This window comes from Myxine glutinosa, chromosome 4, assembly GCF_964187855.1.
Source record: "Myxine glutinosa chromosome 4, kmMyxGlut1.1, whole genome shotgun sequence".
In the NCBI taxonomy this organism is placed as follows: domain Eukaryota; kingdom Metazoa; phylum Chordata; class Myxini; order Myxiniformes; family Myxinidae; genus Myxine; species Myxine glutinosa.
The window spans coordinates 105088834-105113396 of record NC_136264.1 but is presented as its reverse complement, the minus strand read 5'-3'; the positions used below and the strand labels follow the sequence as shown (position 1 = coordinate 105113396).

General features: G+C 44.9%; 1 protein-coding gene across 1 annotated transcript in view; it reads left to right on the top strand.

The window, feature by feature from the left end:
* LOC137425938 (glutamate receptor ionotropic, delta-1-like) overlaps positions 1 to 24563 on the top strand; it is a 396968-nt gene that overhangs the window by 203851 nt on the left and 168554 nt on the right. Inside the window, exons 4-5 of the mRNA XM_078776249.1 lie at positions 21414 to 21587; positions 21962 to 22123. Of these exons, the coding sequence (XP_078632375.1) occupies positions 21414 to 21587; positions 21962 to 22123 (336 nt within the window). The remainder of the gene's footprint in view (positions 1 to 21413; positions 21588 to 21961; positions 22124 to 24563) is intronic.

Sequence of the window (24563 nt, the reverse complement as noted above, 5' to 3'; positions counted from 1 at the left end):
CGGAAAGGACTTCTTTCTCAACTTTCATACCGCGGAAGAACTCTCGTCATTAACAATCTTGTCGCCTCTATGCTATGGCATAAGATGATATGCCTACAACCGCCCGGGAGCCTTATTACACTGCAAAAGAGCATTGTCGACTTTTTATGGAGCGGGAAACACTGGCTCCAACCGCCCGTGGCATACTTACCACTCACTGAAGGTGGCCAAGGTCTTATTGATATCCGCAGCCGGATTATGGTCTTCCGGCTTCATATCGTGTGCCAACTTGTATATGGAGATGAAGCCCTACTCTGGAGGCCTCTGGCTAACTGCATATTGCAGCTTACATGCAAGCTGGGTTATTGCCGAGAACCTTTCTTGATGAACCCTCATCAAATCGATTCATCCTTGCTGCCCACCTTTTACCAAGGGGTGATGAACGCCTGGCAAGCCCTGTCCTTTTCCCGTGAAATGGCAACATACAACATGGAAATGTTGTTGAATGAGCCCCTATGCTACAACCCCTTCCTAGAAAACAGCTTGAATAATAGGGGACTCGTTCAACGTTTTGTTGATGCCAAGCTGCTGCGAGTGAAAGACCTCATGACAGAGTCTGGGAGCTGCTGGTTGAGTGCTGCCGCTGTGGCACAAAAAACCGGAATAAAATCTGTCAGGATCATCTCTCGGTTCCTTCAAGGGATATCCACAACGTATCGTAATACCTGCGAGGAACTTGGCCCTTCCACCGAGGAAAGAGCGGGTGACTTCCCCAAACTCCTAGTCTTCAGCCCGCCACTTAATCTGTCCCCTGGCCTGAACAGCCCTGATGATACTGCATTATCCCTTCCCGCCTTTCCAAAGAAAACTTTGTGCAACGCGTACGTTAAAATTTTATACGCAAAAACATTTTCTGAGCACCCGAGGCTTCGATGGCGGTTTTTTTTACCCCCAATACCCCCCAATTGCCCCAATTGGCGAAGTTTTTATCTCTTGCCTACTCCAAAGTATGTTGGAGATATTCAATGGAAACTTGTACACTGGATTTTACCTTATAATGTTTTACTGAACCGGTTTTCTACTGCTAACTCTAATCTATGCCCTTTCTGTGCATCCATTGAAACCCTACCGCATATATACCTTGAGTGTGAACGATTGCAACCTCTTTTTACATTCCTTCAGGAACGCTTTGTGAAGCTTGGTTCCCTCTTCAATCACAATGTTTTTATTTATGGTGTTTTAGGACCGTCCTCCCTTAGAAATGTGGTTTTAATGAATTTTTAATTGGTCAGGCCAAGTTTGCAATTTACAAATCCAGGAAGAAAAAAATGGGAAACGCTTCTGATTCGTCACATGATGTGCTGCTCACCCTTAAGGCTCTTGTAAATGCAAGATTAAAGCTAGAGTACCGGTTTTTTAAAATGAACAAGAATTTAACATGTTTTAAAGAAAAGTGGGTTTTTAATGATGTCATATGCACACTTGATGATGATGATTTGATAATAACTTTTCCTTGAGACCATTTTATTGTGTGTTGTTTCTTTGTGACTGAACATAACTGATTTTTTGTACTCTTGTAATAAAAGGAAGAAACAGTCAGTCAGTCAGTCTCTCTCTCTCTCTGTCTCTCTCTCACTCTCTCTCTCTCACTCTCTCACATCTTACTCTCTCTCTCTCTCTCTCTCTCCCTCTCTCTCTCTCTCCCTCTCTCTCTCTCTCTCTCTCTCTCTCTCTCTCTCTGTGTGCTTGTGTGTATGTGTGTTTTTGTATAGGAAAGACTTGTGCATCTGGTGCTGGGTAATGGTACCAACAAATATCAATGCATTTGTCACTCCTCTTCAAAGGTGGTTGTCACTCCTCTTCAAATCACTAGCTCAGGAGAATATTGAAGTTGAACTTCTGATATGGAAGAGCGACATCAAGCTCAACAACGGCTTCAAGTTCAATAAATGGCACATGAATTACTGTCATACTGTAACAAAAGACATCAGATTAGGAGGAAAACTGTTTTGATCATTGTTTTGCCTTTTTACTCTTTACTCAGTGAAGTGACTCTGCTTAGATTTACATTTTTTTTTGGCAGGTTTTCAACTTAGTTGTAATTGGTAATGTAAGTCAGCCTCGGCTGCAAAAGTTACAAAGACAAAAGCAATTTGAATAAAAATATAAATAATTATAAGGAAATAATTCTCGATGTCTGTCGACAAATTAATTTGTACTTAATTGTTGTCATACCAGTATGTTGATGAAACCTTGATTATTTTCTGTCATTTCATGACATGTCACGGACAAAAAATATTATTCAATCATGGAACAAGTGCATTAGCAACAAGACAGTTCTAGTGGGGGTTTCATAATATTGAAATAAGTATTTGCAAATAATAATTTGGTGGCTGGACATTCTGAGTTAAGGACGTCTTACCGTTACGCATGTTCAAAATGTAAAACGTTTGTCAGTTGTTTTGTAAATTGAAAATTGTCTGACCGTTTTGTTATTTATGGCCAACAGGGGCCGACTATTGTGGTCCACCTGTTGGGCATAGGTGCCACGTTACCGTGGTCCGTGAGCAAGGCCCTTGGCCCCTCCCAACAAAGGGGTCATGCCCCAAAACATTGGGGTCCATGGTGGTGCTCGGCCACAAACAAGTGGTCCATAAGGTGGTGCCCCAAGTTCGTTTGCTCGAGAAAAGTAAAATTCTTAGTCGAGGCAATGGTAGATCACATATTGTCATGGCAAAATCATTTTATGACTGAGGGTAATATGATTAAAAATAGGGTTTTTGGAAATAATGTACTATTATATCGAGTATGTCTTATTGAGTTTTATAAGCAAAATGAAGAGAAAAAAAAAGATATTGTCTTCTTGGTAAATAATTAAATAATACAAATACACACATATACACATACACACATATACACACACACACACACACACATATACACATACACACACACAGACATATATATACACACACACACATATATGCATGCACACACACACACACATATGCATGCACACACACACACACACACACACACACACACACACACATATGCACGTGCGCACACACACACACACACACACACACACACACACACACACACACGTACACATATACACACATATACACCCACACACATATACACATACACACACATATACACACACACACACACACCCCTGGAACTGTATGGAGATTCCGCTCTTGTTCTGCGAGGCTGCGTCATCGCGTTTTTTCATGACGTCATACGATTAAGCTCCTCCCTTTTCGTGCGAACCGATACATACGCCAATATTAATACATGGGACCGATATCACCACTGCTTACCTCGCACAAACACGATGACGAAGTTGGTTTCCATCCCACTCTGCTCACTTTGTTCTCCCATACTTTCCGTCTTTGTGCATTTGCAGGGAACCTATACATCTTGGACCCATTCTCCGATTTATTGCTGCATCCAAAGGCGCAACATCCCGTCATTTTGTCAGATTTTTTGATCACCAAACTTTCAGTACTAATTCGTTTTAAGCTGCGTACGGCGTTGATTGATACGCGATCGCGTGTGAAACAAAATGGCACCTGGAGTCACGTGACCCTAAATTTCTGGTCCCCCTATGTCGCTACTCTTTATGTAGGTACTCTAAGTCTGCCTTGACCCATGGAGGCTCTCAAATACGAAAGTATTAGTTTTAACTTGCTGAATGATCCTCACAGCTGGCGATGGAAACTGCGATGGTTAGCATTATCTGAATAGCAATGCGAAGAATGGGGAAGACGCTCTCATCTCCATACTGAACAATTAATTCGAGAAGCTCTTCAGGTCTTGATATTTTCATGTTAGCCCGACTTGATAGCAACATTCTGCAATCCAAAATTTCTTCATATAGCTGCTGTCCATCAACATCAGAGCTGTACAATTCACCCAAATTTTCGCACTTCTTCTTTAGGTCGTTACTGTCGGCGCCGTAACACAGTCCCTCGACATCGACAAGGAACCCAAACTTGGCGTCAGTGTCATGCAAACGAGCGAACCTTTCATCCATTTCTCTGTGAAGATGGTCGAGTGTTCTCTTCATGACTCTTTCCATTTCCTCCTTGGCTGTTAACCCAGCGTCTCTCGAGTTCTCATCAGCCATTCGTTTCTTTCGTCTCTGACGTCTTTCGACTTCAATATTCCATTATTGACAGAGACCGAGTCCTTCTTCGAGTGACTCACTGACCAACACTTCTCTTTCATCATCAAAATGATCTCGGAGGGCTTTCAAATCCAGGGCAGCATCGTGGAAGTTCATGCTAGGATCCTGCAGCCTCTTTTGAATACGGTCAATGCGAATGAGTACTTTGTTCCAAAATCTTAGCAAAGTCAGAAAATCGTAACTCAACATGCGGTTATACAGCTGCCTTGCGTCACTTCTTGTTTCACTGGTCTCGTTTTCATTGTCTATCATGTCCTGGAGAACTTGAAGTATCTCCTCAAGGTACTTGTTGACAGGCTTCACTGCTTCTGTCCTTTCACTCCACCTGGTTTCGGGCTCCGACTTAACAACTACAGGCACGGCGTTTTTGAGTTTTCCCAGCGCTGTGTTGAACAGAGAAGAACACGTGGAGAGCTTCGATGGTTCCAAAAAAACGTGACCACCATTGTATCCTGCTTGGCTGCATGTACACCCACCAAGTTCAGTGAGTGATTGTCGCAATTCACAAACACTGCCAGGTTGGTTTTTTCACTTATTCTTTGATGAACACCACTTCTGTGTCCAGCCATCGCAGCAGCGTTGTCATAGCACTGTGACCGACAATCTTGTAGCTCCATTTCGTCCTTCGCTAGCTGTTTCAAGATGTCTTCAACCAAGCTCTCAGCATACTTCTGGCTCATCTGGATAAAACCAAGGAAGGACTCTCTAACACGGACTGTTTTCCTCTCAAAATCAACTTCCACGTACCTCACTACTTCTGACATCTGCTCACGGTGTGCCTGATCAGGAGTCGAGTTGAACATGAGACCATAGTACTTGGCTTTACGAATGCTTCTCAATAAACTCTGGCGAACAGTGGATGCCATCATGTGGATGAATTCGTTCTGGACACCCGGTGAAAGATAAGACGTGGATCCAGGATTATTTTCCACACAAGTGAGGTGTTCATTCATGACAGGGTCAAAGATGGCCAGTAGTTTCAGTAAGCCAAGGAAATTTCCCACATTGGAGTCATCGTCCAGCTGAAGTGACTCCCTGTGTCCTCGCAAAGCCAGGTTCTGAGTCGCAAGGAATTTTATGCAGTGAAGGATTCTCGTCAAGACATCACCCCACTTCTGCTTTTCCTTCTCAATCTGTGACTGAAGTTCCGCGTCAATAACTCCTCTGTTTTCAGCTGAATTCCTTTCCATTTCTTTCCACTGTGTGAAGCACTCCCGATGATTCTTAGCATTTTCATGAACACTAATCCTTTCAGGTGCTTTCCACTGGTTGAATCCACTTTCCTGCTCCAATGAGGATTGATGGTCTGACCGGGAACGGGAATAGAGAAGACAGTAGATACAAAATGCAGACTTTTTAGAAGGGGAATAGACCAGCCATGAGCGAGTCAATTCCTCACCATGACCATTTCCCAATTTCCTCTTGAACCAAGTTTTGTTCATTGAGCGGTTATTTGTTGGTAGGAAAGGCCCCTCACTGTTCTGGAAATACTTCGAACCCAGCTTTATTATTTCTGTTCTCAACGCGTCAGGCAGAATTGCTTTTCCAGTATCCTTGTCGAACTTCAGAAGTCCAATGTCATGCTGTTCAATCACTTCTGGTATGACAGTTCGAGGCTCTTCGACACCATCCAGTTCCACTAGGTTCAGTGTCGTCAGGTTCAATCTCGTCAGGTAAAATCTCATCAATAAACTCAACATCACCACCACCACCATCGTCTTCCCCTCCTGTCATGTCCATGTTCTCTCTGGCAGCCTCACTTTTAATCTTGTCATACTCGGATTTATCTGACTTGACTTCCTCCTCGGCTTGTGACGCATTTGTACTTGATCCACTTTCGGATTCTAACAAACTTGTAGCAGGTGCAGGCGACTCCATGGAACGTGTCGAACAACTTGTTCCGGGCTTTTCAAAGAAGGGCATGAAGAACTTGCTGGACTTCTTGGCTTCCTCCATCTCCAACTTTCGTCTCTTCCGTCCTTCAGCTCCACTTTCCTTCTTCCTCGTGAAGAAACGTTTCATGGTCTTCTTGCACAATGCTCTGAAATAAGGAAATGGCACTTTTAATAAGAACATTAAATTTCACAGATTTTGCACAAAATTCTAGACTACTTCCGGAGTTTGCGCAGGAGAATGGTCTTACTGCCAGTTGGCACTGAGCAGTGGTACTGTGAGGTATGTGGTCAAGTAGCTCCCAGCACTGTATTTTTACCTAATAATTTATATAAGTGGTTTAACAATCGAGCCATCCTCGTGCTGCTCACCCATGATTAATCAAAGACAGATCATACATCTGAAGAAAATTCTTTTTTCACTATCCGAGGATGGCTTGTCTGACTTTAATAGAAACTGCTTAGTGGCGCCCCCCTTCAAGTGGCACCCAGGGCACGTGCCATACCTGCCATACCTTAGGTACGCCACTGCTTCCAGCCCTAGGGTAGGAGTGCCCGCCAGTTTGTATAATACTTAGAATAACCATGTGGAATCTGGTTATTCATGCTGAAGCTGACTATTAGTCTTTTCTGCACCAAACTTTTTAAGTAGAGTATTTGAGTGAAAATCAGATGAAAACGTTCGTTTGATAGAAACATTATATGCTTATGCCATCTTAACTGAGATATGATTTTTACTATCACTCCAGGCAACTGGTAAGATAGACGCAATCAATACATTGTGGGAGAATGGATGTTTTTTTCTTCGCTTGGATAATGGAGGATTAACGGCATCACTCGAGCAAAAACCCAATTTGCCCATGCCTATTCTCCACGCTTGGTGGTGCGGAGCCAGGCCGCGTTGTGGGGCGAAAAGTCGACAGCCTCTGGCCCTGTTTGCGGCCTGCGGTGCATTGCCCGATGGCTTCACACAGTGCTGTGTGGCTTTGAAATACACTCCGTCATTAGAAACAACATTGCACGTCGATCGTTGCTCATGGCAGGCTATTAGGAAATAATTTACAAAGTGTAATAAAATTGGGGATGGCTCAATATTGAGTTGTGTATTTTAAAAAAACGATTCGTTAGCCATTTATTTGTATGTTTGTTTTTAATTAGGGGAAAAGCCAAATGATGGTGGGAAAGATAAGAATAATGTCCCATTGTATTGGCTGATTTTTCACATTCTGGAGATGTACCTTTTATGTTTAATCGCCACATGTGGCATTGAAATAAAAACAGATTCAGAGTCTGGATGATTATTTTTCACTTTGGTGCATACGAGATATCTCATTGTGTGTGTGTGTGTGTGTGTGTGTGTGTGTTCATGTGTTTGTGTGTGTGTGTGTGTGTGTGTGTTCTCGTGTGTGTTTGTGTATGTGTATGTGTGTGTGTTTGTGTGTGTGTGCTTGTGTGCGTGTGTGTGTGTTTGTGTGTGTGCTTGTATGTGTGTTTGTGTGTGTGTGTGTGTGTTTGTGTGTGTGTGTTTGTTTGTGTGTGTGTGCTTGTGTGTGTGTGTGTTCATGTGTTTGTGTGTGTGGGTGTGTGTGTGTGTGTGTGTGTGTGTGTGTGTGTGTGTTCTCGTGTGTGTTTGTGTATGTGTGTGTGTGTGTTTGTGTGTGTGTGTGTGTGTGTGTGTTCATGTGTTTGTGTGTGTGTGTGCGTGTGTGTGTGTTCATGTGTTTGTGTGTGTGTGTGCTTGTGTGCGTGTTTGTGTGTGCTTGTATGTGTGTGTTTGTGTGTGTTTGTTTGTGTGTGTGTGTGTGTGTGTGTGCTTGTGTGTGTGTGTGTTTGTTTGTGTGTGTGTGTGTGTTTGTGTGTTTGTGTGTGTGTGTGTATGTGTGTGTGTTTGTGTGTGTGCTTGTGTGTGTGTGCTTGTGTGTGTGTGTGTTTGTGTGTGTGTGTGTTCTCGTGTGTGTTTGTGTATGTGTATGTGTGTGTTTGTGTGTGTGTGCTTGTGTGTGTTTGTGTTTGTGTGTGCTTGTATGTGTGTTTGTGTGTGTGTGTGTGTGTTTGTGTGTGTGTGTGTGTGTGTGTGTGTGTGTGTGTGTGTGTGCTTGTGTGTGTGTGCTTGTGTGTGTGTGCTTGCTTGTGTGTGTGTGCTTGTGTGTGTGTGCTTGTGTGTGTGTGTTTGTTTGTGTGTGTGTGTGTGTGTGTGTATGTGTGTTACTTATGGCACACGAGCTCCGAAGACATCGTACATGGTCGCAGACGAGAGCCCGTGCCATTTCTAACATCCCGGCTCATTTGAGCAGAAGCTGACGCGACGGTTACTCAGAGTGATGCTGCCGTTCGCGCTCCATTTGATGAGAGCTTGGATGATTTTTTTTTTACTTTGCCTCGGCTTTTTTTGTCATCAATATGATGACAGGATTCGTCTGAGGCTCATGACCAAAGTCATAAAATATCCCAACCCGACACCCTTGCCTTCACAGCAAGCTCTAAACCAGCCCGACTCATAACGCAAAGCCAAACAGCGCAGCTTTTTGTGATTTCTTCTCTGTGATGCAGGAGTATTTTTTTCATTTTGGCCTTCACTTTACTGTGTTGCCCTGAATATGATACAATGTGTACTTCATTTTGAATGGAGAAAGAAAATGTAAATGATGTAGTTAGTATGATACCAATTATGTAGAGCTTCACTTTGCTTGTTTATGTTTGTTTGTTTTGTTCTTTTATTTATTTATTATTCATACATCTGTCTGCCTTTGCTTTTGTCATCGGGCGCAGCAGGCTCTTGGAAGAGCTTTTCTTCCAAAAAAAATTACAAGACTCCATTTTTTAAACCACTAATATTTATTTTGAGAATTTGGAACAATGCATTACTTGAAGAAGACGACTTTCAACTACTCCCTCGCCTCGACTCGACTACTCTACCCTACTCGGTGTTTTTCGACTACTCCCTCAAACTTTTGTGAAATCGTACCAAACTTCTGGTATGCACCTATCTCTCCCGTGTGTATGTCCTAAAGGTATGTGGTGTATACTGATATTAATAATAAAATAATAAATAATTGTTTATAATATATACTAGTAAATAGTGTTGGCTTAGCGGTCAGGGTACAGGCTTAGGATACCTAGAATCCTGAGTTCAAATCCCGGTCGATCGCTGGGTTAACGCCAGGGGGGTTGACTCGGCCTGCCATCCTTCCGAGGTCGGCAAATTGAGTACCAGCTTGCTGGTATGAATGATCCTGGTGTGTATCCCAATTTAGAATAGGTACACCGTATCCCTGCGCATTGTAAGAGGTGACTAAGGGTTGGTACCAGGAAGGGCATCCGGCCATAAAACATTGCCTCAAACAGGGAACCATGATGATTGTCATGGGGCCCACAAGGCTAACCCCTGCTCTAGTGGGGGAAAATGGCCTTAAAACGACCATTCATCATTTCATTCAATATACACAAGTAAAAAGCCTGTCAAATATGGCGGCTTGGAACAATTTATTCGACGGTGCAGCTTCGTGAGCGTGCCAAAGTCTGAAGCCTCGGCCTAGTGTCAGGTGTGCTTATATCTTCTTTATTTATGAGGCATAATATGGATGTAAATGAACATTCGTTTTACTCTATAACCATTGCACATCACCTGCAACGAATTTCACCTCCCTGTGCCTTGTATTTTTTATTTAAAGAAAAACAAAATTTGTACACCGCCCTTGAGGCTCGGTTTGCAAGGCACCGTCTATATTTCCAATAGAAGAGACATAATTACGCTTTAATGGAAAATGTTTTTTGACTTCGTTTTATCCTCAAAAATAGACCGTAGTAAACACACATTTGTGTTTAAAGATCGGCCTTGAAAACCTACCATTATGAAGGGGCACAAACATCTGTACAAACACACAACCACACATTGTGTTATATATATATATATATATATATATATATATATATATATATATATATATATATATATATATATATATATATATATTGTAACGAATTTGAGAAGTGTAACGAATTTGAGAAGTGTAACGGTTTTGAGAAGTGTAACAATTTTGGAGAAAGTGTAACGAATGTGAAAAGTATGGTGTTGTTGTGTGTAACACCCTCGTAATGTAAATAATGGTCGCAGCCGTCCTCCTAGTTAATTCCATGAAACTTGCACACAGGCCACGATATATCTTTTTAAATAGTTTATTTCCTTATTCTATGTAGGCTAAATATGTGTTTCCCACTAGATTGACTCTGCATTGCATCAAACGAAATAAAGCGTAGGCCCCTCCGATGATCCATGGCAGCTCAAGTGCCAGGGATTCCCCCACTTGAGCTTTCACAGCAAACGTTTATTGCAGTACTGAACTGCTGTGCAACGTGACGGCGCCTTACCTGCAGCTGCTGACCGGTTTTCGCCATTTTTCGCCATTTGTGGCCATTACGAACAAGGGGAGTGGCTAGAGAAGACGGGTCGCCCCCCTCGTCATAGAGGGGAGGAGTAAGTCGGCCCCGCTCATCCAACCCAGAACAAGGGGTTTGGCTAAGAGAGGGCGGAGCGGGAACCCCCGAGAAAGTGCGCGAAGGTTCGGTGAGAAAACGAATATAAGTCGCCGCGGGACGCACTCCACTGGCTTGCTCTTGCTCCTCTTGCCCGTGCTCTTGCTCTGACCCCGTCATCTTGCTTGCTGTCCCTCGTTGTTGCTGGGGAGAAGGAAGACACCTGAACGAGCAGGTGTGTGCGAGCCATCGTGCGACCAGCTGCACTGCAGCTAAGGGGGCAGCTAAGGGGCCGCAGGCCACGAAAAGGACGCGCCAGGCAGCAATCCACGCTGGACCCTCCATTGCCTCCCAAAAACAACCATCCATCCTCAAGCCATACCTGCCTGCAATATCCCCCGTGTAAGTGTGAACGTCGTCTGTCCTAATCGTTGTCCTGGGGTTAAGTAAATTGACTAGTATAAGCTAACGATTCACTGTGTGACTGCTTCTTCCATCCATTGCTTGTAAATAACTTTGATCGCTCCTTCTTTTTGCTTGTGTGTATAATAAATCCTGTTATTCCTCCGTACTCTGTCTTCTTCTCTCTTCCTTCTCTTTCGGTCGCTTTAGAGGTTTCCAAATTGAATATCTGTGGTGCGATCTGGTCAACGTTGGGGGAGTCGGGCCAATCGGGGATCCTGTAACGGTCGCGGTGGACCATCCGCTCGGCCCAAAGTAACATCTAAACCGCGTCCGTAACAATTGGTGTCGAGGAGTGGGATTCGAGGCCCGAACCAAATTTTTGAAACGTGTAGGAAAAAAAATTTTTGGTCAAAATTACGTGCTGCCGAAATTTTGTTTTATAAAACCCGAATTTTGAGATTGCGCCATGGACAATCAAGGCGATCGGATGTCGGTGGGGGAGATAGACGGGTTAGGGGTAACCTAGGACCTCGGGGAAATGTATATGGAGGATGTGGTTGAGGGGGTATCAGGCGCACAAAATGGCGCTCTCGCGCACGTGGTTGAGGGGGCCACGGCCGCGGAACCAATGAGCGCGGTCCAAATGCAAGCCTTCATGGCCCAATTCATGGTGGAAATGCAGAAAAAAAACGACAGTATGGAACAAATGGAAGACAGAAGGAGGGCTGATAGTGAGAAAATGGAAAGCAGAATGATGGGGGCAATGAGGGACGAAGCGAGGGCTCAGAGTGAGCAATTGGGGGTAATGAGGGACGAAGCGAGGGGTACCGGTGAGGGATTAGACAAGAAATTTGAAGGATTAGACAAGAAATTTGAGGGGTTAGACAACGGGATAAAAGAGGTGAAAAATGGGTTAATGGGGTTAGAAAATAGGATGGAGGACAAAGTGCGGGAAATAGGGGAACAATCTGCCAGGGAAATCAAACGAATGGGGAACCAGATAGAGGAGGTGCAGATCGGGTTAGAAAGTAAACTGGATGCTCAGAGGGATGAATTGGGACAGATGAGGGTGGCATCTACAAAAGAGATGGAGGAGATGAAAGAGGGGATACGACGAGGTGTAAGTGAGGAGGTTTCGGGGCTACGCGAGGAGGTAAAGCGAGGTGAGAAGCGTATGGAGAAAGAGGTGAGGAATAATACGGCAAAGTTACAAGGGGGCATAGAGGACCTGACGGAGGAGGTGGAACAGCTGACGGAGGGACAGACGGAGTTAGTGGAGCAGGTTCAAAGGAACACTGCGGTACTAGGAGGGTTAAAGGCGACACAAAAAGAAATTAAAAATGACTTAATAGCGACACAGAGGCAATGTCAGATGGTACGTGAGGGACTGACAATGAGGTTGGACGAGGTGACAGAGGTAATGGAGACAAAGGACCGGCAGGTGAGGATGCACATAGAGACGGTCAAGGTAGCCTTAGAGGACGAATTTGAGGAGACGCACCGGGAAATAAAAGAGGTGAAGCAAAAATTAGAGGAAGTGGAAGAAGAGGTGAGTGAAATTAAGAAGGGACGGACAGAAACTAAGAGGGAGATAAAGGAGGAAGTAATGGAATATGTACAAGGTCGGTGCTCAACCCATGATGTGCTGCTCACTAACCAAATAAAGAGTTTGCAGGTGGCAAAAGAGGTGCGGAGACGAGGTGCCAAGGTGAGTGACGAAATATTCGGCAAAGTATATGATGTGAGGAAAGCTTCAGTCGGCTTGGGGATTTGTTTGGATCCGGGTGTTCGTGAAAGGCCGTTGGTGAAGTGTGCGACAGGACTGGTGTGCGAAAAACGAGGTGTGCGAGAATGTCCGACCATGGGTGTGTGTGAGGAAATAGTGCGCGCCGACCAGTGAGTGTGCTGTCGAGAGTGAGTCGGTCGTAGCGCGTGTGCGAGGGGGTACATGGAAGCGCGGTGTGGTAAGTGTTACGGAGGAAGTAATGAAAGAGTGTGCGCAAGAGGATGCGCGAGAAAGGTGTGTAACGGACAGGTGCACGGGGAAAGAGTGCGCTGTCAAGAGTAAGGGGGAATGCACGCCTGTGGTGAGTGTTACAGAGGGTGTAACGGGAGAGTGTGCGCGAGAAAGGTGTGTAACGGACAGGTGCATGAGGAAAGAGTGCGTTGTCAAGAGTGGTGGTGAGAGTAGTGAGAGTGGCACGGAGCGTGAGTTAGATGTGACAGGTGAGCGAGGATGTACACCTGGCATGGAAGGATGCACACCTGGAATGGTAGAGCGTGTGTGGGAATGCACACTTGAGTTGGTCGTGAGGCACGTGGTTGGGTGTGCGAGTGAGAGCACACCTGTGGTTGTCACAGAGGAGGTGACCGAGGAGGGGGCGCGAAGAGGTGTGTTGGTGAGGTGTGCGAGCGACGAATGTGTGCCAAGGTGTTCGGTGGTCAGGCGTGTGACTAAGTCTGTGAGCGGAATGAGTGTACCGAGGTGTGTAAGGAAAGGTACGAGGAGCATGGGAACAGCTGGAGGTATGAGCAAGAAAAGGGTAGCGTATGCGTGTAAGCATGCAGGTGAGGCATCGACGGTAACCGGGTTAGCGGTTAGAGCGACTTATAGCCGAATCGGGCCCTCGGTGTGTGCCGGGCTTCGCGTGCCGTGAGAACCAGCGGGGATCCGAGCCACGGCGGGTTCGAAAGGACCGCCGTACGCGATCCACGCTGGGCCTCGCTTGGAACGGCCGCGTCCGTGCTCCACTAGGCGGAGCGGGCAGCTCGATAGGAAGGGTCGTCATGGCGACCACTTTTTGTTGAGACGTGCCGGCAGGTCGAGATCGGGACATTGGATGGCTCCACGCCGAGGTGGTGCGTGGGATCTCGGCCCGGGTAAGCCCCCGTCCCTGCCCCGAATGCGGGACGTATCCAGCCGCTGGCACAAAACAACCCGCATTCATTGCTCGGCTGTACGAAGCCGAGCTTTAGAAGGGAATTGGCGCACCGAGAGGATCTAATAAGTAGACGGATGATGATAATAGTGATAGTGGTTTTGATCCAAAATTTAGAAAAGTGAATAGAATTGGCAGTAAATAGAAAATTTTTGATTTGTTGGATTTGGACGAGCGAAATTGATAGTAGGACCTCCCCGATGTGGTGGGATGGCAAATCCACCATCCCTCACAGGGGGGGGGGGGGGGGGCAAAGGAGCACTAGATTATGGGGTTGATGGCAGTGAAAACTAGCCCGGGTGGGTTAGGATATTGTGTGTAGGGATCTAGCGAAGATGACATTAGGTAACGTTAAGATTAGTTAGTGACAATGACACCTGTAGTGGGGACGCAGGTAGAGTAGAGTAGAGTGGATGATAATGACGTGGGAGCGCAATAGTTTAAAGGGACGACTGGGAAGCGCAAGTTTCAGAGGGGAGTAGTTAGATGAGATGATGCCGTGTGTTTGAGGATTGAACAGGTGTGATTGAACAGGTGTGATTGCACAGGTGTGCAACTGAACAGGTGTATGGAGCAGTGTATGAGGGAGTAGTGGTGATTGCGTGTTGTGTTGACCAAATGGTCCAGGAAGAAAGGAGGGTGCAGGTGGCACCAGGTGTGAGTGCACAGGTGTGCAACAACAGGTATGGAGAATGGTTGTGTGGAATAAATGGCATGGGATATATGGCATATTGGGATGGATGGTCGTGCAGTGAGTATGGTGGAAACTATGGAGTGGAGTGGATGGTGCGAAGGTGTGAATGGGGGAAGGATGGACCCCCATCACGAATACCCGGGGCGGGTAGTGTAAGTGTTAGGTAGAGGGTATAGGTAAATTGTGGTTGGATATTGGCATCTGTGGTGCGAGTGGACGAATGATGTTTGGATGGGTGCATTAGTGTTGTGGAAATGGCTGGGCGTGTAGCCTGTTAGTGTGTGTAGTTGGTTTGGGCACTCCACCACTGTGAGGATGTCGGCCAGGTGAGGCCGCAGGTGGGCTCTGGGAGCCGGTAGTAGTTGTTGTGGATGGGGCCCGAGGATCCGGAGGACGGACCCGGGTAGCCCAGTGCCAGAGGGCACCGAGTGGGGTGACAGAGCCAGGAGGGGTCTTCCCCAGTTAGTTAGGTTAGGGTGAGGAGCTAGGAAAGCTCGGGTGGCAACTACAGTGGTGGAGGTGTGCAGGTGGGTAGACCTGCTGGGAGAGCTACACGTCACAGCCCAGAAATTGTGCAAGGGCACCGGGAGATGAATCGGGGGAGTGAGACCCCAAATTGAGAAGCACCACAGTTTGGTCAATGGGAATTGGTTGTTAGAACCCATAGAGTAAGTGGCCAATGGATTGGCAGGGAAAGACCCCGGGTAGTGTAAAGGGTGTTAGTCATTTAGAGGATAGTTAGGATTGAAGTCTCCTCGCACCATCTACATGCACTCACCTGAAGTAAAGATGACGTACCTCCACACCATGCCATGTTTTGAGTATTTTTTATGATGCAAATGTTTGGATTGTGAGACGCATCATGACGTGGGTGTGGCATTGTGCGTAATTCCATCTCTCCCTCCTTATGAGGATTGATGATGAATTGGTGATGGCAAATTTTGAAGTAGAGGGATTGGAGACGAATTTGGTGTAGAAGGGAAAGATGGGGAAGACAAGACGTAGTGACGAATTTGTAAAGGTGTAAATTCTTGTAAATATGGGGTAAGGGCAAGGGTAGTGTAGGTGACAGGGGGGGGGGGGGGGTGACGTATGGTAGGGACGAGTTTTTCTCACTTCGCTCTCCGTACGCACTTCACCCTGCATTGCCTTTATGGACGTGTACCCTTGTGACCTTACCCCTCGCTCATTTGTCTTCCCCCCTTTTGTCTCCCACTTGAGGACCTGTGCGCCATTGGGTGCTGAGGGGAGCGTGCGTGAGATGGCCATTGTGCGCACGAGATTCTCAGAACCAGCATGCATTGCGTTGATGTACCACTTTATGGACCGCTGTTCTGCGGCCAAGTACCACTTGATGGACCCCAGGTTCTGGGGCAGGGCACCTCTGTTGGAGACCGGCCATAGTGGCCAGGGAATCTTGCTTGCGGACCTCGGTAAGGCGGCACCTATGCCAAACAGGTGGACCACCCTTAGTTGGCCCCTGAGGCCCTAAATAAAAATGAACACAAGTTGTGCTTTTTATTATTTCCAAGTAGGCCGCATGAAGCCAGAAGACGTCAGGAAGAACATCGGCCCAGCAGAGAAAGAGAAGACCACCACCAGTTGTTTTGTTGTGTTTATTATGAACCGTGGTGACTGTGCACCGGGTGGTGCTTTTGGTGCTTGTGGTGCTTTTGGTGCTTTGTGGTGTTCTTGGTGCTTTGTGGTGCTTTTGGGTGCTTTGGTGGTATTGGTACTGGTGCATCGATGCAATGCGTGTTGTCTCCTCCCTCCCAACAGGAATTTCTTTTTCTTGTTCCCTAAAAAGAAAAAAAAAACACAGGTCCTCGGTTGCGTTGTAAATAAGAAATAACGTCACTGTAAATAATGCTCCCCACCGTAAATGTATAGTTTGAGAACAATTCCGTAATTCGGTTAGCTGTGGGCTTGAGTCTGTTAGACAGGGTGCAATGCAATAGGGGGACATACTTATTTGTGTTTTAAGATTGTCACACTCAGGGTCAGGTTAATTGCAGAGGGAATTACACCTACGTGTCACACTAAGTTAAAGTTTTGTAGGCCTGAGAGGGGCCTGAAGAAAGGAGGGTGCAGTGTAACGAATTTGAGAAGTGTAACGAATTTGAGAAGTGTAACGGTTTTGAGAAGTGTAACAATTTTGGAGAAAGTGTAACGAATGTGAAAAGTATGGTGTTGTTGTGTGTAACACCCTCGTAATGTAAATAATGGTCGCAGCTGTCCTCCTAGTTAATTCCATGAAACTTACACACAGGCCACGATATATCTTTTTAAATAGTTTATTTCCTTATTCTATGTAGGCTAAATATGTGTTTCCCACTAGATTGACTCTGCATTGCATCAAACGAAATAAAGCGTAGGCCCCTCCGATGATCCATGGCAGCTCAAGTGCCAGGGATTCCCTCACTTGAGCTTTCACAGCAAACGTTTATTGCAGTACTGAACTGCTGTGCAACGTGACGGCGCAGTACCTGCAGCTGCTGACCGGTTTTCGCCATTTGCGGCCATTACGAACAAGGGGAGTGGCTAGAGAAGACGGGTTGCCCCCCTCGTCATAGGGGGGAGGAGTAAGTCGGCCCCGCTCATCCAACCCAGAACAAGGGGTTTGGCTAAGAGAGGGCGGCGCGGGAACCCCCGAGAAAGTGCGCGAAGGTTCGGTGAGAAAACGAATATAAGTCGCCGCGGGACGCACTCCACTGGCTTGCTCTTGCTCCTCTTGCCCGTGCTCTTGCTCTGACCCCGTCATCTTGCTTGCTGTCCCTCGTTGTTGCTGGGGAGAAGGAAGACGCCTGAACGAGCAGGTGTGTGCGAGCCATCGTGCGACCAGCTGCGCTGCAGCTAAGGGGGCAGCTAAGGGGCCGCAGGCCACGAAAAGGACGCGCCAGGCAGCAATCCACGCTGGACCCTCCATTGCCTCCCAAAAACAACCATCCATCCTCAAGCCATACCTGCCTGCAATATCCCCCGTGTAAGTGTGAACGTCGTCTGTCCTAATCGTTGTCCTGGGGTTAAGTAAATTGACTAGTATAAGCTAACGATTCACTGTGTGACTGCTTCTTCCATCCATTGCTTGTAAATAACTTTGATCGCTCCTTCTTTTTGCTTGTGTGTATAATAAATCCTGTTATTCCTCCGTACTCTGTCTTCTTCTCTCTTCCTTCTCTTTCGGTCGCTTTAGAGGTTTCCAAATTGAATATCTGTGGTGCGATCTGGTCAACGTTGGGGGAGTCGGGCCAATCGGGGATCCTGTAACGGTCGCGGTGGACCATCCGCTCGGCCCAAAGTAACATCGAAACCGCGTCCGTAACAATATATATATATATATATATATATATATATATATATATATATATATATATACACAAAGAATTAAGTTAAGCACCCCTACACAAAGAATTAAGTTAAGCACCCCCTAATATATATTCTTTGTGTATATGTATACATTGGCATATATTCTAAGGTTGCGAAGATGGTCCCTCCAATAGCCAATCTGGATGAATTGGAACGTGCATTACATCGGGAATGGAACAACCTGCCACAGCAACGCATACGACGGCTTACAGGGTCTATGAGACGTAGGGTTGAGTCAGTGATCCGATCACGTGGGTCCTACACACGTTATTGACGCAAAGATCGCTAGAGGTCTTCTCAGAACAATGACTGTACGTTAGAAAACATAAACGTCATCCACACTGTCCGTGATGGACCTATAGCTCCATACTTAAATTGAGGTGAAAATATGCCTAAAATTCCCAAAAAATTTCACCTTAAATTATTCAGAATAAAATATTGAAAACGGCATGATTGTTATGTTTTTATGTGACCATAATATCACTTCTCCAGAAAATATAGCAATATCATGGGTATATTACACTGTTTTGACGACAACAAACTTGTAATGTGCGAGGTTGTAAAAAAACGGGGGGGGTGCTTAACTTAATTCTTTGTGTATATATATATATGTATATATATATATACATATACATACTTGGCATTTAATATGGAATTTTTTTTTTTCTTGACTTGGGTTTACTTTCTGAACTCAGTATATCAGTCTGGTGAGTTTCTTTTACCCTTCGGTGATGTCTTTGTTGAAAGAACCATGTCACTGATTGTCTTTCGCAGCAAGAAGTCAATAACAGGATTATATCACAGGTGGCGTGACAAAATGTAAGGACAGGTACATTTGACGATTGGCTTCACAATCGGGTATATAAGGGTTGTTGCGTTCTGTATTAGTGGAAAACAACTGCTGCACGTCTACAAAAGTTATTGCCGCTTCCTCTGGAGATGGTCCGTCAACTTGACAATGCTGTTTGTCATGGAGTGGTGGCTTTACGAAATTCTAGCATGAAATAGCGTGCTATTGCTCGGCAGTATGGCATCACTCAAGGTCAGGTGTCAAATATCCTGAAACGAAATGCTCAGAGGGGTGTCCCTCCTCCAATACCGAGGCCAGGACGTCCACGCAGAACCACAAGGAGAGATGATCGCCAGCTGCACCGGTTAGTCTGCAATGGCCGTACCAAGTCAGCTAATCGGCTTAGGGCTGAGTGGCAGCAACTGACAAATGTGCCTGTATCCAGAAGGCTAGTCAACCAACGACTGGTTCAAGCAGGCTATCAGTCCAAGCGTCCCCTGAGAAAGCCACGCCTGACCAGACAACACCGCCAGTGCCGATTGCAGTGGGCCAGAGAGCATCGTCAATGGCAGCCAGGACACTGGAATCACGTGATCTTCAGTGACGAGTCTAGATTTCTGGTCTATCGTCAAGATGGCCGCATCCGAGTGCGCAGACAAGTGCATGAAGCCCACAACGAAGATTGTATTGTGCCAAGAGTCCAAGCTGGAGGTGGTGGGGTGACCATTTGGGCTGCTTTTCATGCAGGGGGCAAAATTGACCTGGTTGTTCTGAATGGAAACCTGAACCAGTTCAAGTACAGGGTCATTCTGGAAGAAACATTGCTTCCATTTGCTCGTGCAGCCTTTCGAGGAAACTTTGCCTTCCAAGATGACAATGCACGGCCTCATCGTGCTCGCATGATCCAACACTTTCATGCTGACCGTGGTGTAGAGCATATGGAGTGGCCTGCCATGTCCCCGGATATGAATCCGATAGAGAACTTGTGGGCAGAATTAACGCGTCACATCGACAACTTGGACCAGCAGCCGACCTCTGTGCGTGAATTGCAGCAGACTATTGTCACTGCATGGCAAGCGATTCCTGTCCAAACCTTGGCAAATCTCGTGAACAGCATGCCTCGACGTGTACGTGCTCTGAATGCTCGTGGGGGTTACACGAAGTACTGAACTGTAATTTTACTGTCCGTAATCCCAGTCATAATTTAGCTTTTGTTTAAATTTTTTTTGGCTAATATGCAAAATAAAGAGATACTTCCTGAAAACGTACAGAAGTTTAACACAGTACTGTCCGTGAATTGAGTTCAATATCAGTTTACATCACTTTCAAGGATCGATTTATTTGCTTCGAAATGTCAAATGTGTGTTTTGTTTCTTTTAAAGGTCACATTAACAAAATCTAGAATAATTTCAACATAATTCCAATGAACTTTTGGTTCTAAGTCATCTTGAAAAGGAAGTTCACCCCCACAAAAAAAAAATTCCATATTAAATACCAAGTCTGTATATATATATACTAGCTTGGCAAGCGTCGTTACTGTGGAACGGGCTTATTTTAGCTGAGGATAATGACTGTACCTGAGTTGCTGTGTTGTCATGATTTACACCAATCATAATACAAACAATTATTTTGCACAAATGTATTTGTTGTGTTTGTGATATTACATTTTTATCGGCAATTTAGGTTGAAGATTTAGGTTGAAATTTTTTTTTTCAAGAAGGAACCCCTCAGCACATACATAGGGGAGGGGTAGGTGCAGACTGGAAGTTTGGGACGATTACACCTCACCACCACGTCATTTAAAAACACCTCACCACCACGTCATTTAAAAACACCTCACCACCAAGTAATTCAAAACACCTCACCACCACGTAATTCAAAACACCTCATCACCACATAATTCAAAATACCTCACCACCACGTAATTCAAAACACCTCATCACCAACTAATTCAAAACACCTCACCACCACATAATTAAAAACACGTCACCACCACGTAATTATAAATACCTCACCACCACGTAATTCAAAACACCTCACTACCATGTGATTTAAAAACACCTCGCCACCATGTGATTTAAAAACACCTCACCACCACATAATTCAAAATACCTCACCACCACATGATTCAAAACCACCACAACGTTATTAAAAACACTTCACAACCACGGAAACAAAAGTTTGAGGGAGTCGTTAAGTGACAACACAGACACTGCCCAGATGTGTAGATATATAGATGAATGACTGTACCCGAGTTGCCGTTTTGTCATGGTTTAAACCAATCATAATTCAAACAATTATTTTGTACAAATGTGTTAGTAATATACGTGATATCACCTTTTATAAACAATTGAAGTTGAAAAAAAAAATTCCCCAAAAAATTCCAAAAAATAAAAATAAAAAATTTGGAAATTTTTTCAAAAAACTACCCTTCACTCAATACCGACGGGATAGATATGTGCATACCAGAAGTTTGGTAGGATTTCGCAAAAGTTTGAGAAAGTAGTTCAGTGACAAGACAACACAACACAGGACAACACAGGACAGACGCTGCACATATATATATATATATATATATATATATATATATAATTTCCATTGTCATTAAATAATTAGTAACTTGCTAACAGATATTCTGGGTGTTACTTCACACCACCATGTTTACCTCCTTGGACAGGAAGTGAGTTCGGCTGAAATACAGGATCTGGCATTGGCTGCAGTTGGCCGTATTACTGTGTTGCGCCAAGCCTTTCCTGTACCACAACAGCCTTCACAACATTGCATACGCAATCGACACCACATCTCTCCCCAGCTATGCAACCCACAGGATGCTGCGTACTCTGTCCCTAAGGTCAACCCACCACACAGCACCTGCATTGCACTGCAATCAGCCACTCAAAAGAGAAAGGCATGAATTAATCATGAGTAGGATTCACAACCTGCACACTTTCTCTGAAGAAGGTGACGTCATTAATATTTCTGCCAAATTGATGCAATAGTTATTATTTTACACAAATCTTGTTGAAACCTTTTTTTGTTAATTTAAACCCTAATATTTGGTTTTGAGCCATATGCAGGGAAATTGGGTAAAACAGAGACTTCTTATTTCCTGAAGACATGACCTAAACTTTTATACATCACAATGCCATCAGTAAGGCAAAAATGATCCATCAGCCTGACAGGTTGTCACTGCTATAAGATTCAATACATTTTTTCCCCTTACAGGTGAGTAGCCGCTACATCTATGATAGTGTCCTCCTTCTCAGTATGGCGTTCGACCAAAAACTCGAAGACCGAAAATGGCACAGCATGGCAAGCCTCAACTGCCTGAAGAAATGGACGAAGCCATGGAATGGAGGATCCTCCATGTTACACGTCATCAAGCAGGTCTGGCGACTAGCTCTTTGAAACTCTATTCCACCTCGCTTCTTCTTCTCTTCTTTCTTTCTTGCATCTGGAACAAGGAATAACAAGATAACAACAACAACAACAACAACAACAACAACATGCATTTTAAGGCCATTCATTTTTCCTGCTAGAGCGGGGGTTAGCCTTGCGGTCCCCATGACAATCTTCTCCATTTTGCCCTATTTTCTGTATCTCTCCTTGTTAACCCCCTTGCCCGCATTTCTTCTTCCACCATCTTTAGCCAAGTCTTTCTCGGTCTTCCCCGTCCTCTGCTTCCTTCTACATCAATTTCCATCACTCTTCTCAACCAGTCACTTTCATCCTTCCTCAACACATGACCAAACCATCTCAGCCTGTTCCTCTTCACAGCATCAATCACAGGCAATATTCCCATCATCTTTCGCAATTCATCATTTGTCTTCCTCTCTCTCAACGATACTCCGCACATCCATCGAACCATTCGCATTTCCACCCTTTCCAGCCTTCGTTGCTGCTCACACCTGTATCGAACTGTATCGTTGCTGTATCGAACCAGTCACTAATAACAAGATAACGATGTGGAAAAATTATTTTACTATTCTTCATTCGTTCCAAAGTGTGTCATCAACTTATTTACTTCCAATCACCTCAATCTCTGCCTTTCTTCAAGTAATATTTCTATCTTCGCCTCATTTTTATTCTGCCTTTCAAGTTAATTCTAAATATAAATGTATTTTTCCATTGCTTTCTTGGTAATAGAAAATTGGTCCTGTTTGCTGTAGATAGATAGTTTAGATGTCTTGTTGAATTGAAAAATTGTTCTACATTCCATATATTTGTGTTTCTGCCTAATGCATTTGCATTATTTGATTTTCTCTTCTGGACCACATGTTGCTGGATTTGCATCATAAAGCGCAGTTATTGTAATTAAATAATCTCTCAAGATTTTAAAAGTAAAACAAATTTACAATTTTTAACAGTGACATGGGGGAAACCAAGTTATTAGCATCAAGCAAAGGTTAATCCGAGATATGCAACAGGTGTATATTACGAAGATAACATAAGATAACAGGTGTATATTACTAAAACGAGAAACGTCTGTCTCTCCATGGGTCACACTTTATTCCAAAGAGTTCTTTCTGTCATAGAGTAATAAATATAGTCCCGTTGGAAAGCTAATAATTAATTTGCTGGAACAAAAATTTGTGTCCCACATTTAATCATTAAGATGCCTGTTTTAAAAGCCAATCTTTCCATGATTTTGTTTTTGTATACTAAGTCGAGACTCATATAAGAGCTAACAAATAGAACATGTAACAAAGGCTCTATTGTCTTGCAATGCATATTTATCCCTCTAAAGGGATAAGTAACGATAAACAAATCCCTCGGGAGACAAGGAGGGGCGAGAGAGGGAAACACAACAACAGTAGGAAACAGGGACATCAGGAGATCTGTGGAAGAGAGAAGGCTGGGTGGGGTACACGGTATCAACAAAATGGACACTACAAGGACTTCCAGGAAATAAGTCGGTGTTTCAAAAAAGTGGATGTGGGGTGAATTAACGGGGGTAGAAAAGATCAAGGTTTTGGATGAGGGAAGATAAGCGATGGTGGTGAACAGCTGTTTTAAAGACCTGGAGGGAGGAGTGCGATTGAAGAGAGTGAGGGAGTTTGTTCCAGAGGCGGGAGAAAAGAGGAATGAAAGAGTGAAGGTGAATAGAGAGTCTTGATTTTGGCAGTTGAACCATAAGAGGGTTGCTGGCAGATCTTGTGTGACCTTTAGGAATATTGGGGGGACAGAGCACAGACAGAGCTGGGGGAACAAGGCCGGAGAGGAGTCGTTAGAACACAGAAAGACCACCAACCTGCCTGTGGTGAGTAAGTGAAAGGCCCTCGGAGTTAGCTTCATCGCGGGAGATTCCAATGATTCTGAAAGCTTTGGTTTCAACAGCGTGAAGGCGAGCTAGGTGTGAGGCGGGAGCACCAGCCCAGAGGGGAGAGCATTATTCCATTGAGCTGCGGATGAAAACCTTGTATGTGGTGAGGAGCTCAGGTGTGCCAAGGAAGGACTTCGCACGACGGAGGATGCCCAGTCGGCGACTGGCTTTGGAGGCCTGCTTGGAAATGTGGTTTTCCCAGGAAATATCATGGCAGATAGTGAGACCCAAAAGCTTGAGTGACAGAACTTCTTGAAGAGGATTGTTGAGAAAGTAGATTGGAGGATTGTCCAGTCGGTCTTTTCGGAGAGACATAGTGAGTGTGAGATTTATCAAGCTTGAAAGACATGTTCCACTTGTTTGACCAGTCTGTGATTTTGTCCAGGTCTGCTTAGAGTGGGGAGGCTGCAGACTGCCGATCTGAGGGATGAGGTATGGAGCAGGCAGAGAGTGGAGTCATCAGCAAAGAGACAGAGAGGATTTTCCAGAGAGTCGGAGAGATCA